Source organism: Haematobia irritans, chromosome 4 (assembly GCF_050003625.1).
Source record: "Haematobia irritans isolate KBUSLIRL chromosome 4, ASM5000362v1, whole genome shotgun sequence".
Taxonomy (NCBI): Eukaryota; Metazoa; Arthropoda; class Insecta; order Diptera; family Muscidae; genus Haematobia; species Haematobia irritans.
Window position 1 is genome coordinate 210,789,458 of NC_134400.1, and position 16,926 is coordinate 210,806,383.

Below are 16,926 nucleotides of genomic sequence, written 5' to 3' on the forward strand. Positions count from 1 at the left end.
ACCATTCTATGGTGGTGGGTATAAAAATAACGGTGTATTTGACACGTGCTTTGTATTAGTCTGTACTAAAGATCATTTGAAGTGATTTTGGGAAAGAAGCCAATACATTCTTGCAGACAATTCGCATTTTAAAAACCATGGGAAAAAGGACATCAATTGAAAAACGTGAGGATGTAATTAGACACTTTTAAGAAGGCAAAAGTCAATGAAAAATTGCTGAAATTGTTGCGTTAAGTCCTTCTAAACATTATTGCATTAAGGTTTCTCCGTGAAAATAGAATCGAAAATAAAGGAAGAAGTGCACCGAATAAAATGTTTAATGAAGCGGATAAACGGTGGATAGTAAGACAAATTAAAATAAAACCGCAGCTAAGCACTCCAAAAGTAGCTATTGAAGCCGAAAAATACTTAGGGAAGCCATGTAGCGCAGAAACAATTAGAAGAGTTTTGAGAGAATCACATTTTCATGGTCGGACAGCACGAAATAAACCATTAGTTAATGCTACAAATAGAAAGCGCAGACTTGAGTTTTCAAAAGAACATCTCACTAAAGATATTTCTTTTTGGAAAACAGTAATATTTGCAGATGAGAGCAAATTTAACCTCTATAGATCGGATGAATCCACGAAATTTGCGAAGTACTGTTAAACACGGTGGCGGCAGCGTAATGGTATGGGGATGTATGTCTTACGCAGGTGTTGGAAATTTGGTCTTTATTGACGGAAATATGAATAAGCACATGTATTTGGATCTCTTGAAGAACAATCTGGTACAAAGCGCTACCAAACTCAATATTAAGGACTCATTTCGTTTCTATCAAGACAACGATCCAAAACACAAATCTGCTATTATACAGATTTAGCTTATTTGGAACTGCCCGCACATTGTTCAAACCCCTGCCCAGAGTCCCGATCTCAATGTTTTAGAAAATTTGTGGTCCGTACTTGATAAAAATATTCGAAATCACCAAATTTCTAACGCTACTGACCTCAAACGTGCTCTATTAGTGGAATGTGAAAATATAAGCCATAATTATACGAAAGCGCTAGTAGAATCGATGAAATCCCGGCTCAAAGCTGTTATTGATCAAAAAGGATACCCAACGAAATACTAACTGTATGATTTTAGTTCAAAACCCGGGTATTTTAAGTTCATATTTAATTTTAAATTAAATGCATCATTTAAGCTGTGAGCTCTACATTTTGAATATTTTCTTTTTATTGTATTTTTCATGTACAAAAGGTTTTTTTTTAAGTTCTTTCTTCATAATAAATGATAATTCTAAATGTAAATTTGACTTGTACCTTCGTTTGTTATATACATATAGTATTTTCGGAATTTTTTGAACATTTATTTTTAAAATCATAGTGCATGAAATAGGCTGTGAGTGACTGTATATTCCAACCCATTTATAATTATGACATTTTGCTGCAACCAAACAAATGACTGCGAAATTGATTGAGTGCAGTGACTGAGTACGGTAAATAAACAAAATAATTGAGAATGAACATGAGACGTCTAGTCATTTTTCAGCGAGTATTGTAAAATAGATTAAAGAAAAAAGCAGTGTATTCCACAGAATGATTCCTTGAAAAATATATGAGTCAAAGTCACTTTTGCGGAGAATATAGATGTCGTATGAATTACATTTAATAGAATAATTAATATAAATCCGTTTCTACTTTACTTACATCCTCGTATTCCTCTTCCTCTTCAATTTGTGATTTGGTTTTTGGTCGAGCAGCCTGATATTGTTGAGGTGCAGGTTGTGGTGGCCTTCTTAATGCAGGTGCCTGAGCTTGTGGCTGACGATATGACACTTGTTGGGGTTGTTGGTATTGAACCTGAAAAATAAAATAAATTTCCAAAAGAACAATTTAGTGTGTTGATAAAATATTTTTGAGAGAGAGAATACAGTTGTAGAAAAAATTCCTTGGACACTACCAACACACAACAAAAACCCATAGCATACCATCTAGGTTTGGTACTCGTATGCTAGATGAACCAACGAAAACCGTTTGGATTTTTTTTTTTTGAATTTAATAGAGACTAAGTCAAAAATATTTTTTTTTTTTTAATTTTGTGGCTAATTCCATCGGCATAAAACTGGGTATCTCTACATCTTTAAATTTGGTTACTTTTTGTTTTTATACTTTACTTTTACTTTTTTTTATATAGGATGGGGGTATATTACCTTTGTCATTCCGTTTGTAACACATCGAAATATTGCTCTAAGACCCCATAAAGTATATATATTCCGGGGCGTGGTGAAATCCTAAGTCGATCTGAGGACGTCCGTCCGTCTGTTGAAATCACGCTAACTTTCGAACGAAACAAGCAATCGACTTGAAACTTGGCACAAATAGTTGTTATTGATGTAGGTCAGATGGTATTGCAAATGGGCCATATCGGTCCACTTTTACGTGTCGCCCCCATATAAACGGACCCCCAAATTTGGCTTGCGATTGCTCTAAGAGAAGCAAATATCATCCGATCCGGCTGAAATTTGGTACATGGTGTTAGCATATGTTCTCTAATGACCATGCAAAAATTGGTCCACATCGGCCTATAATTATATATAGCCTCCATATAAACCGATCCCCCGATTTGGCTTGCGGAGCCTCTAAGAGAAGCAAATTTCATCCGATCCGGCTGAAATTTGGTACATGGTGTTGGTATATGTTCTCTAATGACCATGCAAAAATTGGTCCACATCGGCCCTTAATTATATATAGCCCCCATATAAACCGATCCCCCGATTTGGCTTGCGGAGCCTCTAAGAGAAGCAAATTTTATCCGATCCGGCTGAAATTTGGTACATAGTGTTAGTATATGGTCTCTAACAACCATGCAAAAATTGGCCATATCGGTCCACTTTTACGTGTAGCCCCCATATAAACGGACCCCCAAATTTGGCTTGCGATTGCTCTAAGAGAAGCAAATATCATCCGATCCGACTGAAATTTGGTACATGGTGTTGGTATATGTTCTCTAATGACCATGCAAAAATTGGTCCACATCGGCCTATAATTATATATAGCCTCCATATAAACCGATCCCCCGATTTGGCTTGCGGAGCCTCTAAGAGAAGCAAATTTCATCCGATCCGGCTGAAATTTGGTACATGGTGTTGGTATATGTTCTCTAATGACCATGCAAAAATTGGTCCACATCGGCCCTTAATTATATATAGCCCCCATATAAACCGATCCCCCTATATGTATATACTGTACTCTGTTAAGAATGTTCATTGCGAACTTCTTTTCGAAAAATTGTGCTCAGCGATTAAGCTCATTTTTAGCTCAATGGGTAAGTAAATAAGCACAATTATCGGTTTTGGAGTGAATATCAGCCAGAAGCATTGCAAAAGCTACCAATACATCGGGAAAAAGTTACAGTTTGGAGCAATTTATGGGCTGGTGGCATCATTGGACCGTACTTTTTCAAAGATGATGCAATTCGTATCGTGGTGAGCGCTACGGTGAGATTATATCCAACTTTTTTTGCCCCAAATGTAAGAACTTGACTTCCATAATATGTGGTTTTAAACAAAATGGTGCAACATGCCACACAGCACGCGTAACAATCGAGTTATGAGAGGCGAGTTCGGTGAACATTTTATTTTACTTTCGGGACGAGTTTATTGGCCGCTAAGATCGTGCGATTTAACGCCTTTAGACTACAAAAAATATAACGACAAGCCCGCTTCATTTAACGCATTGTAGGACAAGATTCATTTATTCGTGAGATACCGGCCGAAATGTTGCAAGAGTATGGCAAAATTGGACTAAGCGGATGGAGGCACAGTCGCGTTCAACATTTGCATAAAATAATCTTCAACAAGTATATATAAGTTCGGCCAGGCCGAATCTTATGTACCCTCCACCATGGATAGCGTAGAAACTTCTACGAAAGACTGTCATCCAGAATCGAATTAATTGGATTGTAGTATCTTAAATCATTTTCTAAATTGTGAGTTAGTCCATACGTGGTATATATTAGACAAAAAAGGTATGTGTAGGTAATTCTACAAATAATTACGAATCGATATGGACTTTTGCACGGTACGTACGGAGCCAGAATTGAAATATGATGGCTGCTTAAAGGGTGATACGGTCAAAATTTTGTCAAGGGAAAACGCGTGTAAATCGGTGAAATCGTTTATTTAAAAAAATCAAATTAAATTTCGTTTTCAAGTTCAATTAGTATAAAATTCAGGAAAAATATTCAGTTAGGCTTTCGCTTTTCCAAATCCGAATTGCCGGGCCTCACGCTTGACACCTGCCATCAGATTTTGTACAGCCACCTTGTCCACCTTCTTCGCCGCAGAAAGCCAGTTTGCCTTGAACTGCTGCTCGTCCTTAGCAGTTTTTTTGGTCTTCTTTAGGTTCCGCTTGACAATAGCCCAGTATATCTCAATTGGGCGGAGCTCTGGCGTGTTGGGAGGGTTCTTGTCCTTGGGAACCACCTGTACGTTGTTGGCGGCGTACCACTCCATGGCCTTTTTACCGTAATGGCAAGATGCCAAATCCGGCCAAAACAGTACGGAACAACCGTGTTTCTTCAGGAAAGGCAGCAGACGTTTATTCAAACACTCTTTCACGTAAATTTCTTGGTTGACAGTCCCGGAAGCTATGAAAATGCTGCTTTTCAAGCCACAGGTACAGATGGCTTGCCAAACCAGATATTTCTTTGCGAACTTTGACAGTTTTATGTGCTTAAAAATATCTGCTACCTTTCCCCTTCCTTTTGCCGTATAAAACTCCTGTCCCGGAAGCTGCTTGCAGTCGGCTTTGACGTAGGTTTCGTCGTCCATTACCACGCAGTCAAACTTCGTCAGCATCGTTGTGTTCACCCTCCGGGATCGCGCTTTGGCCGTCGTATTTTGTTTATCATCGCGATTTGGAGTCACTACCTTCTTGTAAGTCGATAGTCCGGCTCGTTTTTTAGCTCGATGCACGGTTGTAGACGATACACCCAGCTTATTTGCGGCATTTCGGAGAGAGAGGTTAGGGTTTCGCTTGAAACTACCGGCAACGCTCTTTGTCGTCTCAGCGGCTTCCGGTTTTCGATTTCCCCCCGATCCAGACTTCCTGGCTGTCGACAAACGTTCCCCAAACAATTTAATTACATTTGTAACGGTTGATTTGGCAACTTTTAACGATTTTGCCAGCTTTGCGTGCGAGTAGCTCGGATTTTCACGATGCGCGAGCAAAATTTTGATACGCTGCTCTTCTTGCTTGGACGGCATTTTGACAACTGAAGAGTGAATTCCAAAATCAAAATAGGAGCACCATTCTACACACATACACACACCTTCAAAATGAGGGGTGTTCAGGGGTAAATGCAAAATTGAAAGAAATACGTCAAGTTTATATTGACCAAATTTTGACCGTATCACCCTTTATATGGGGGCTGTATACAATTATGAACTTGATATGGACCAATTTTGGTGCGATTGGGGATCGATTTATCTGAGGGCTATATATAACTATAGACCGCGAGCCACCGTGGTGCAATGGTTAGCATGCCCGCCTTGCATACACAAGGTCGTGGGTTCGATTCCTGCTACGACCGAACACCAAAAAGTTTTTCAGCGGTGGATTACCCCACCTCAGTAATGCTGGTGACATTTCTGAGGGTTTCAAAGCTTCTCTAAATGGTTTCACTGCAATGTGGAACGCCGTTCGGACTCGGCTATAAAAAGAGGAGGTCCCTTGTCATTGAGCTTAACATGGAATCGGGCAGCATTCAGTGATAAGAGAGCAGTTCACCACTATGGTATCACAATGGACTGAATAGTCTAAGTGAGCCTGAAACATCAGGCTGCCACCTAAGCTAACAATGCGTTATCGTTTATATATCAGAGAAAATTCCCTAGTCCCTCATAGTATGTTCGTGGGAATATTCCTTCCTTCGACAAAGTTATAACATACAAATATTATACATAGAATTTTACCTGTTGAGGTTGTGGTTGATGTTGAAGATATTCACGAACTGCTGGAGCAACATAACCTTGCTGCTGTTGATGCTGCAATTGAGATGCACGTACCTAGAATGTAGACGTCTTGACTTACAATCTCATTACTGATCTCAAACTACAAATATGGCATTTTGTTAGATATGTCCCATATATTTGTTACCATTTCGTTTAGGTGTGGTATTAAAATTTGCTACTGTATTCGACACCGTTAGGTTGCGATCACAAAACTATAAATTTCATAAAAACAATGACTATGAATATTTTCGTGTATATAAAGAAATATGTTCATTTAGCTGACGGAATTTTTTCATTAATATTACGAAATGTTTCACAATCTTAACTCAGTTGTGCGGAAAATAAATTTCGAATTACATGGCAACTTAAAACAAATCTTTGGTTTAATGAAAGGTTTCATTATATTTATGGAATTATTAATTGGTGTACACGATTTTAATTAAAATTTCGAAACTACTGAAAAAAATAACGTATTTTTTTTTTGCAATTAAAATCGAAATGAAATTGTAAAAGTATTTAATTAAGGATTTAATTGATTGAATTATTTTTTTTTTTTTTTGATCTAAACTAGAAAATTATTCACATAAAATTACGTAATAGAATTAATAAATTTTTCATTTAATTGATTTTTAAATGAAAAAAGTTCGGTTCCAAAGATTTGATATTTAATGGTTTTGGTATTGATTCTGAGCCAAAGAAACGAAGTATTGCACTAGATTTTGAATTTTGCCTGCTGGTAAATAAATTAGCTTTTACGCTTTTTTTGTCATGTGCACTCTTAGAAAAATATGTTTTTCATATGTTCCGATATAAACAAAATGTGTTTCGGGCACAATTTTAAAACACAATATATTTAAGTGCAAACAAGGAATGTTCCTAAACTAACACTAAATGTTTGGGACATCTATGTTAATATGTTAGAATATATTATGTTTGGGGCATGAATGTTTCATAAAAATCATATGTGTGAATGCAAACATATATAAATTTACAAATTTCGACTAAACATACATATGTTGTGATATTTTATTCAAAGCGACAGAGAGAGTATAGAGAAAGAAATTGAGATGGAAACAGGGAGAGTTGACGGGGGAGTCCACGTGGCAAACAAATGTATGTTTCTGTTAAATAATGTTATGTTTGCATGGGCTCGTGGGCGCTGCAAACTATGCTATATAAGTGTAACTTATAACGATAATTATCTACTGGTGACTATAACAGCTACGTAGTCCAGTGGGTAGTTTGTTGGCTTACAAACTGTATAGTCCTCGGTTCGATTCTCCGTGCAGGCGAAAGGTAAAATTTAAAAAATTTATAAAAGTGAATAATTTCTTCAACATTATTTGTATTACAGAAAAAGGTGCCAAGAACTAAAATATTTCGAGGAAGTGAAAATTACGAGTCTGTTAGGCAATGAGCACAATCGTCTTTGGGAAAAATTCTTCCAAGCATATAATATTTTTGGGCTCAAAATGCTTCCAAACATATGATATGTTCACATAAAACAAACATATTAATGTTTCGGCAGTATCTAATAATATATGTGCTTCCTGCAAAATATGTTTGGAACATATGTTCAAGAAGCGATATTTTTTGAGGGTGTGGTATTAAAGGCTTTTAAATTTGAGTTATGGGTAATTTTTACTGAAAAATAAATTCAAATTTACTCGCTTTCTCGGCTTTTTTCATTATGTCTTTTAACAATAATTTAAATTTCCAAATACAGACTCGCCCTAAAATATAAATGTTTCCACATTTGAAGTAAAAAGTGTCTTTAAATTATTGTCCTAATATGAAAGATTATATTTTCGTACACGAATATTTGAAATTTGCGCCCCTCCTAAAGCAACGAAAAATAACTTCAAAAATAGGCTAATACTTATTTTGAAGATTTTGCATCTTTGTTTCAAAGCTTTTTTTTTAATTTTGAGCACTTATTTGTACACGAATACCTCTGTTAGTATATCGGAAAAATTTAACAAAAATGAGATCTGTATCCTAATTTTAATTTTATAGAGCCGATATTTAAAGTTATATCTCTCTTTGGCTCGGGATCAATACTAAAATCTTTAAGGGAAGAACAAAATTTCTTAGTTCATTGTTTCAGTTTTCGCCCTACTTTTGAATACTATTTATCTCTATATATAGTCAAGTTACAAAAAATAAATCAAATTTTTAAAAATATTGAAGATTTGTTCCAAGTTTTTGGACAAATTGTCCTCCGGTCAATAGAAGCTTCTTGTTTGTTTTAATATACATTTTAAAGTTGAATCTTCTAATGCTAAGGACAAAACGTCTTTATTGAAAAATTTATTGAGTGTTGGTAAAAATTGATTCAAAGAAATTCGTGTTCTGAGCTAAGCAAACACCCAGAGAAGGAATATGATCACCTCAAACATTTTTGAAGAGCAAAATTTAATTTTGGGACGGAGAACAATTTTTTGTCGCAAAAATTTTCTTTTCTCGGCAAACATATACATGTTTCCCCAAATCCGATACATCATTTTCGAGACAATAACATTTTTGCGACAAACATATAACATGTGCCCCATCCAAAAATAACATTTTACTTTTGAGACATGTTTGAGGTGACCATATTCCTTCTCCGGGTGAGACTCGCAGCCGTATTTTAAGAACAAGAAATATTTGTGCTCAAAACATTATTGTTTTCAGTGTAATATTATAATTTCTGTGAATGATCAATTTGTTTTAAAAGGAAAAAACTTTTATCCTGTGTAGTTTAGGGAAGAGTAAATAAAAAAAATCGACTGTTTTTTTTTTAATAAGGCTGTTGTGATCGATTGTATAAAAACGGTTAAAATATATCAATCCGATCTTGAAGATTTGGTATTATTTACTATCTCTTCTACACTGAAAAAAATATTGTCGTGAGGTCAAAGATTTCATGTCTTTAAAATACGAATGCAAATTTTGATTAGCATTGAAGATGCATTTCTCTAATATAAAGCTTTTTTCCTTGTCCAAAAGTCCATAAACTTTTCAATGAAGTCGTATTGTCCTTATAATTAAGTACTTTGACTTAAAAATGGGTATCATAACATGAAAGAAAAAATATTTGGGCTAAGGTTAACTTGACTTTAATAATTCAGAAAAAATTTTTAAATTTAATGAAATTGTCTTTAAATTTGTTGTCTTTTTGCATCTTGACTACAAAGCAAAAAATCGTTCAAATATAGGACATGTTTTTCAAAACTTTATTTTAAAGAAGTTTTTTACTTCAAACATAGCATATTTCTACTGCAAGTCGAGTCTTAATTAGGAAGATAAAGTTGTCGTTAACTCGTTATTAAAGGACTTTGATAGCATATGAAGAAAAAAACGCAGAGAAAACGAAAAATTAAAATTTGCTTCCTAGAAGCAAGTACACAAAACCCAAATTTAAAAGAGAATTGTGGCTTAAAAGTGTCCTTTCTTGTATTCTCCGCTTCTTTGGCTCGGAATGAATACCACATTTTTTAAAGTAAAGACAAAATCTTTGGAACTGGGCATGCTTTTTTTCAGTGTAGCACATCTAACACTAGGCCGTATTTGTACTTATTTTTTTTTTTTTAATCAGCATTACTTGTTCCTGCACATTATCCTTGACACGCAACTGTTGACCCGGAGTTATATACTGTTGAGATTGTTCTGAATTTTGTTCATAAATTGGTGTTGCATCACCGGGTGCTGAAGCTGCTCCCGTACCAGCCTGTAATTGCTGATAGTATTGCCGCAAATAGGCCGGATCAATTTGTTGATGTTGCTGGGCTGACACATGATGACCCATAATGGCCAATGAAACCATAATTATTACAAATGCACGCATTTTATTTACTTTTTTAGTTTTTAGTCTCTAATAAACTGAACACTTTTATGTGAATGGAACACTTGGAATTAAAATCACTTTCCACAAATGCCTTTGCTTTTCCGAGAATCAAATTGAGCAAGCTTCCTCTTTAAGTGCGGTAACAACGATAACTGCAGTGGATCACTATTGCTGCCCATGCTTTTATAGGTACTCCTACTTTTCCCATGTTGCTGCTAAGCGTTTCTTGGTTTTTCATTTTTTTGGCAGTTGATATCGAAAAGATTAGGGGGGAAATGCTCTAACATATTCGCTCTATTGTGAGTTCCCACTTCAAAGAGATAACCACAAATGAGACCAATATTTGCAGAATGTTAACTGTTGCTATTTACTCTGCTGTTTGTTACCAATGCACGACGAACTCAATGTTGGTCGGTTACTAACTGGCTGGTTTGTTTCAAACCTGGTTTGCAACTAATCAATCGGTTAACGCTCTGTTAACACTCTCACTTTCAATGTTGTATTTATGATGGGTAACATTTTATTTAGTTCCCCTAAATATGTGACGTCACTGAACCGGTTAAACTAACGGGAGGTAAAGAGACTACAAATTTCCAGCTCGTTTGATTGAGAGGAGTTTATTTACATGTATTGCACTATGGCTGAAATTTTTAATATTTTCTAGATAGGGTTTACTAAAGAACATATTGATAGTCAAAAACCAAATTAAATTTTTACTGTTGGCAAACCCTGTTTATGCACAAACAGCCGTTAATGTTGACACAACTTTTAATAGGTGGTAACAAGAGTAAAACAGCGCAATTTTGATACCCTGCGCCACACTGTGGAACAGGGTATTATAAGTTAGTGCATATGTTTGTAACACCCAGAAGGAGACGAGATAGACACATGGTGTCTTTGGCAATAATGCTCAGGGTGGGTCCCTGAGTCGATATAACCATGTCCGTCTGTCCGTCCGTCCGTCCGTCTGTCTGTGAACACATTTTTGTGATCAAAGTGTAGGTCGCAATTTAAGTCCAATCGCCTTCAAATTTGGCACATGTTCCTAATTTGGGTCAGAATAGAACCCTATTGATTTTGGAAGAAATCGGTTCAGATTTAGATATAGCTCCCATATATATCTTTCGCCCGATATGCACTAATATGGACCCAGCAGCCAGAGTTTTATACCGATTAGCTTGAAATATTGCATAAGGAGTACAATTGGTAGTATAGTCATGTGTGCCAAATTTGATTGAAATCGGTTCAGATTTAGATATAGCTTCCATATATATTTTTCGCCCGATATGGACTTATATGGCCCCAGAAGCCAGAGTTTTGGCCCAAATTGGTTGAAATTTTGCACTAGCAGTACAATTAGTAATATAGTCATGTGTGCCAAATTTGATTGAAATCGGTTCAGATTTAGATATAGCTCCCATATATATGTTTTTCTGATGACAAAAATGGTCAAAAGTCTAAAGTCGGGCGGGGCCGACTATATTATACCCTGCACCACTTAGTAGATTTAAATTTTCGATACCATATCACATTCGTCAAACGTGTTGGGGGCTATATATAAAGGTTTGTCCCAAATACATACATTTAAATATCACTCGATCTGGACAGAATTTGATAAACTTCTACAAAATCTATAGACTTAAAATTTATGTCGGCTAATGCACTAGGGTGGAACACAATGTTAGTAAAACAAATATGGGAAGCATTTAAATCTGAAGCAATTTTAAGGAAACTTCGCAAAAGTTTATTTATGATTTATCGCTCGATATATATGTATTATAAGTTTAGGAAAATTAGAGTCATTTTTACAACTTTTCGACTAAGCAGTGGCGATTTTACAAGGAAAATGTTGGTATTTTGACCCTTTTTGTCGAAATCAGAAAAACATATATATGGGAGCTCTATCTAAATCTGAACCGATTTCAATCAAATTTGGCACACATGACTATATTACTAATTGTGCTCCTAGTGCAAAATTTCAACCAAATTGGGCCAAAACTCTGGCTTCTGGGGCCATATAAGTCCATATCGGGCGAAAGATATATATATATGGGAGCTATATCTAACCTCTAGATTTCCAATTTCAGGTAAATTGAATAAAAACTGCGGTTTATATAAGCCCAAGAAGTAAATCGGGAGATCGGTCTATATGGGGGCTATACCAAAACATGGACCGATACTCACCATTTTTGGCACACCTCTTTAGGGTCATAAAATACCTCTAGATTTCAAATTTCAGGCAAAGTGGATGAAAAGTACGTTTTTATAAGCCCAAGACCCCAAATTGGGAGGCCGGTTTATATGGGGACTATATCAAAACCTGGACCGATATAGCCCATCTTCGAACTTGACCTGCCTGCAGACAAAAGACGAGTTTGTGCAAAATTTCAGCACGATTGCTTTATTATTGAAGACTGTAGCGTGATTACAACAGACAGACAGACAGACGGACATCTTTATATCGTCTTAGAATTTCTCCCTGAACAAGAATATATATATATATATATATATATATATATATATATATATATATATATATATATATATATATATATATATATATATATATATATATATGTATATATATATACTTTATGTAGTCGGAAATCAATATTTCGATGTGTTACAAACGGAATGGCAAACTTATACCCCCGTCACCATTCTATGGTGGTGGGTATAAAAAGGGCAGCTCTTTTAGATTTCCTTAAGAGCTTGTTTTCGTGGTAATATCAATGATTGCTAAGACTTTTATTCGATAACGTACATATGTATGGACATTAATTCGTAATATTGTAATGTAATTGATCTGTTATTTATTGCACTCGTTGTTTTTTTTTTTGGCTAAAGAAACCACATTGAGGGTTGACCCAATTTTTGTGTTGAGTTTGTAAGTCAGTGCTTACGACAGCCGCCAAAGAATATTTTGCGGTGCTTTATTGCTAGGCATCTGCGCATGCGTAGCAACACCTTTGCCCATGTATTGTCTGTAATTGCTTGCATTCATTTACATTTGTTTTTGGTTAGTCATCGTTTTCTATTGTTATGCGGTTTTTTTTCGATAGCTGGAATCATTTTTTGATTCGAGGAGGTGATATTGGTGGTGGCTACGATAACGACAAAAATAACGATCATGTGAAATCATTTAAATTTAGTTATATGATGCTGTTAATTGTGGTCTATGAGATCTCAACTCGTTGTCAAATACCCAAATGCATATAGGATGCACACACAGACAGTGGCTTAAACAAATAAAAATAATTTTAACCACAGATCATGAATTTTTCATTCAAACAAACTTAAGATGGGGCTTAAACACAACAAAATTTTGAAATAAGTAGTGGATGAAGTCAATACAAAAACTTTAAATTGTAAAATTCACTGGGGTCTTTACACTTCTAAGAAAGTTATTTTTTTGTTTTTTGGTTTGATTTAACAACTTAAGGATTTTTTTAATATCCATGTCTATTCTGGGTCACTTTTGAATGGTCCATGTATGGCGTTCAAAGTTGTTCTAGAAGCGTCTTTAACCTCCTATGATGCAATATTAAGGTGGCATCTCTGAAACAGCTGAGAACAATTTTTTATTGGAAAATTGCTTATTCCGATTTAAAGTCCGAAAGCTCTGCCGTGTTCAGAAGAAAAAAAGATTTTTGAGAGATGACAAAATGTCTGTGCCACTTTTTATGTTTTTCATTAGGTTGTAATACGAAAATAGTTTGAGCCACTGTAAATATGTTGATGCCAAGGTTTAAAACCGCAGATATGATTGGTAACGGTTTCCTAATCAAATTCGAATTTTATGTATCAATAATGTATAAAAAAACGTTCCACTTGTGTTAATTGCCTAGTTTCAATTATAGGTTCGCTCTTTATGTAATATATTTGAATAATTCCATATTCCTTGGTTTGATGTCGACTTGGTGATTGCTAGTGAGAATTGTATATCATAATAACAATGTTTCATATAATAATTTTCATACTGCCAGATATTGTACATGACCTAATTATGGATCCATATGGTTACTAACATTTACGATGTTATTTCGCATACTAAATTTCAAGCCCATCAGTTCAAAATTAGGCCTTCACGACGCTCAAGAACAGGATACCGAAGTCGAAAATCGACATTTCGATCAATCGACTTTATGTCAAGTCAACAAGTAAGGAAAGTCTAAAGTCGGGCGGGGCCGACTATATTATACCCTGCACCACTTTGTAGATTTACATTTTCGATACCATATAACATCCGTCAAATGTGTTGGGGGCTATATATAAATCTATAGACTCAACATTTAAGTCGGCTAATGCACACAATGTTAGTAAAAAACAAGTAAGGAAAGTCTAAAGTCGGGCGGGGCCGACTATATTATACCCTGCACCACTTTATAGATTTAAATTTTCGATACCATATCACATCCGTAAAATGTGTTGGAGGCTATATACAATAAAGGTTTGTCCCAAATACATACATTTAGATATCACACGATCTGGACAGAATTTGATAGACTTCTACAAATTATATAGACTCAAAATTTAAGTCGGCTAATGCACTAGGGTGAAACACAATGATAGTAAAAAACAAGTAAGGAAAGTCTAAAGTCGGGCGAGGCCGACTATATTATACCCTGCACCACTTTGTAGATCTAAATTTTCGATACCATATCACATCCGTCAAATGTGTTGAGGGCTATATATAAAGGTTTGTCCCAAATACATATATTTAAATATCACACGATCTGGACAGAATTTGATAGACTTCTAAAAATCTATAGACTCAAAATTTAAGTCGGCTAATGCACTAGAGCGGAACACAATGTTAGTACAAAAATATGGGAAACATTTAAATCTGAAGCAATTTTAAGGAAACTTCGCAAAAGTTTATTTATGATTTATCGCTCGATATATATGTATTAGAAGTTTAGGAAAATTAGAGTCATTTTTACAACTTTTCGACTAAGCAGTGGCGATTTTACAAGGAAAATGTTGGTATTTTGACCATTTTTGTCGAAATTAGAAAAACATATATATGGGAGCTATATCTAAATCTGAACCGATTTCAATTAAATTTGGCACGCATAGCTACAATGCTAATTCTACTCCCTGTGCAAAATTTCAGCTAAATCGGAGTAACAAATTGGCCTCTGTGGTCATATGAGTGTAAATCGGGCGAAAGCTATATATGGGAGATATATCCAAATCTGAACCGATTTCAACCAAATTTGGCACGCATAGTAACAATGCTAATTCTACTCCCTATGCAAAATTTCAACTAAATCGGAGCTAAAAATTGGCCTCTGTGGGCAAATGAGTGCAAATCGGGCGAAAGCTTTATATGGGACCTATATCTAAATCTGAACCGATTTGGCCGATATTTTGCAAGTTTTTCGAGACACATAAAATATTCGGATGTACGGAATTTGAGGAAGATCGGTTGATATACACGCCAATTATGACCACATCGGTGAAAAATATATATGGCAGCTATATCTAAATCTGAACCGATTTTTTCCAAAATCAATAGGGATCGTCTTTGAACCGAAACAGGACCCTATACCAAATTTTAGGACAATCGGACTAAAACTGCGAGCTGTACTTTGCACACAAAAATACATCAACAGACAGACAGACAGACAGACGGACAGACAGACAGACAGACGGACATCGCTAAATCGACTCAGAATTTAATTCTAAGCCGATCCGTATACTAAAAGGTTGGTCTATGATTACTCCTTCTTGGCGTTACATACAAATGCACAAACTTATTATACCCTGTACCACAGTATTGGTGAAGGGTATAAATATGGGAAACATTTAAATCTGGAGCAATTTTAAGAAAACTTCGCAAAAGTTTATTTATGATTTATTGCTCGATATATATGCATTAGAAGTTTAGGAAAATTAGAGTCATTTTTACAACTTTTCGACTAAGCAGTGGCGATTTTACAAGGAAAATGTTGGTATTTTGACCATTTTTGTCGAAATCAGAAAAACATATATATGGGAGCTATATCTAAATCTGAACCGATTTCAACCAAATTTGGCACGCATAGCTACAATGCTAATTCTACTCCCTGTGTAAAATTTGAACTAAATCGGAGTTAAAAATTGGCCTCTACGGTCATATGAGTGTAAATCGGGCGAAAGCTATATATGGGAGATACATATAAATCTGAACCGATTTCAACCAAATTTGGCACGCATAGCAACAATGCTAATTCTACTCCCTGTGCAAAATTTCAACTAAATCGGAGCAAAAAATTGGCCTCTGTGGTCATATGAGTGTAAATCGGGCGAAAGCTATATATGGGAGCTATATCTAAATCTGGACCGAGTTCAACCAAATTTGACACGCATAGCTACAATGCTAATTCTACTCCCTGTGCAAAATTTCAACTAAATCGGAGCAAAAAATTGGCGTGTGTGGGCAAATGAGTGTAAATCGGGCGAAAGCTATATATGGGAGCTATATCTAAATCTGAACCGATTTGGCTGATATTTTGCAAGCTTTTCGAGACTCATAAAATATTCGGATGTACGGAATTTGAGGAAGATCGGTTGATATACACGCCAATTATGACCAGATCGGTGAAAAATATATATGGCAGCTATATCTAAATCTGAACCGATTTTTTCCAAAATCAATAGGGATCGTCTTTGAGCCGAAACAGGACCCTATACCAAATTTTAGGACAATCGGACTAAAACTGCGAGCTGTACTTTGCACACAAAAATACATCAACAGACAGACAGACAGACAGACGGACAGACAGACGGACAGACAGACGGACAGACAGACAGACGGACATCGCTAAATCGACTCAGAATTTAATTCTAAGCCGATCTGTATACTAAAAGGTTGGTCTATGATTACTCCTTCTTGGCGTTACATACAAATGCACAAACTTATTATACCCTGTACCACAGTAGTGGTGAAGGGTATAAATATGGGAAAGATTTAAATATGAAGCAATTTAAAGGAAACTTCACAAACTTTTATTTATGATTTATCGCTCGATATATATGTATTAGAAGTTTAGGAAAATTAGAGTCATTTTTACAACTTTTCGACTAAACAGAGGCGATTTTAAAAGGAAAATGTTCG

General features: G+C 35.5%; 1 protein-coding gene across 1 annotated transcript in view; it reads right to left on the reverse strand.

The window, feature by feature from the left end:
- Cpr66D (Cuticular protein 66D) overlaps positions 1 to 9,998 on the reverse strand; it is a 38,490-nt gene extending 28,492 nt beyond the window's left edge. The window contains exons 1-3 of the mRNA XM_075306066.1: positions 9,582 to 9,998; positions 5,960 to 6,052; positions 1,692 to 1,844 (exon numbers count right to left, since the gene is read on the reverse strand). Of these exons, the coding sequence (XP_075162181.1) occupies positions 1,692 to 1,844; positions 5,960 to 6,052; positions 9,582 to 9,824 (489 nt within the window). The 5' untranslated portion in view covers positions 9,825 to 9,998. The remainder of the gene's footprint in view (positions 1 to 1,691; positions 1,845 to 5,959; positions 6,053 to 9,581) is intronic.
- Between the last annotated feature and the right edge of the window lie 6,928 nt (positions 9,999 to 16,926).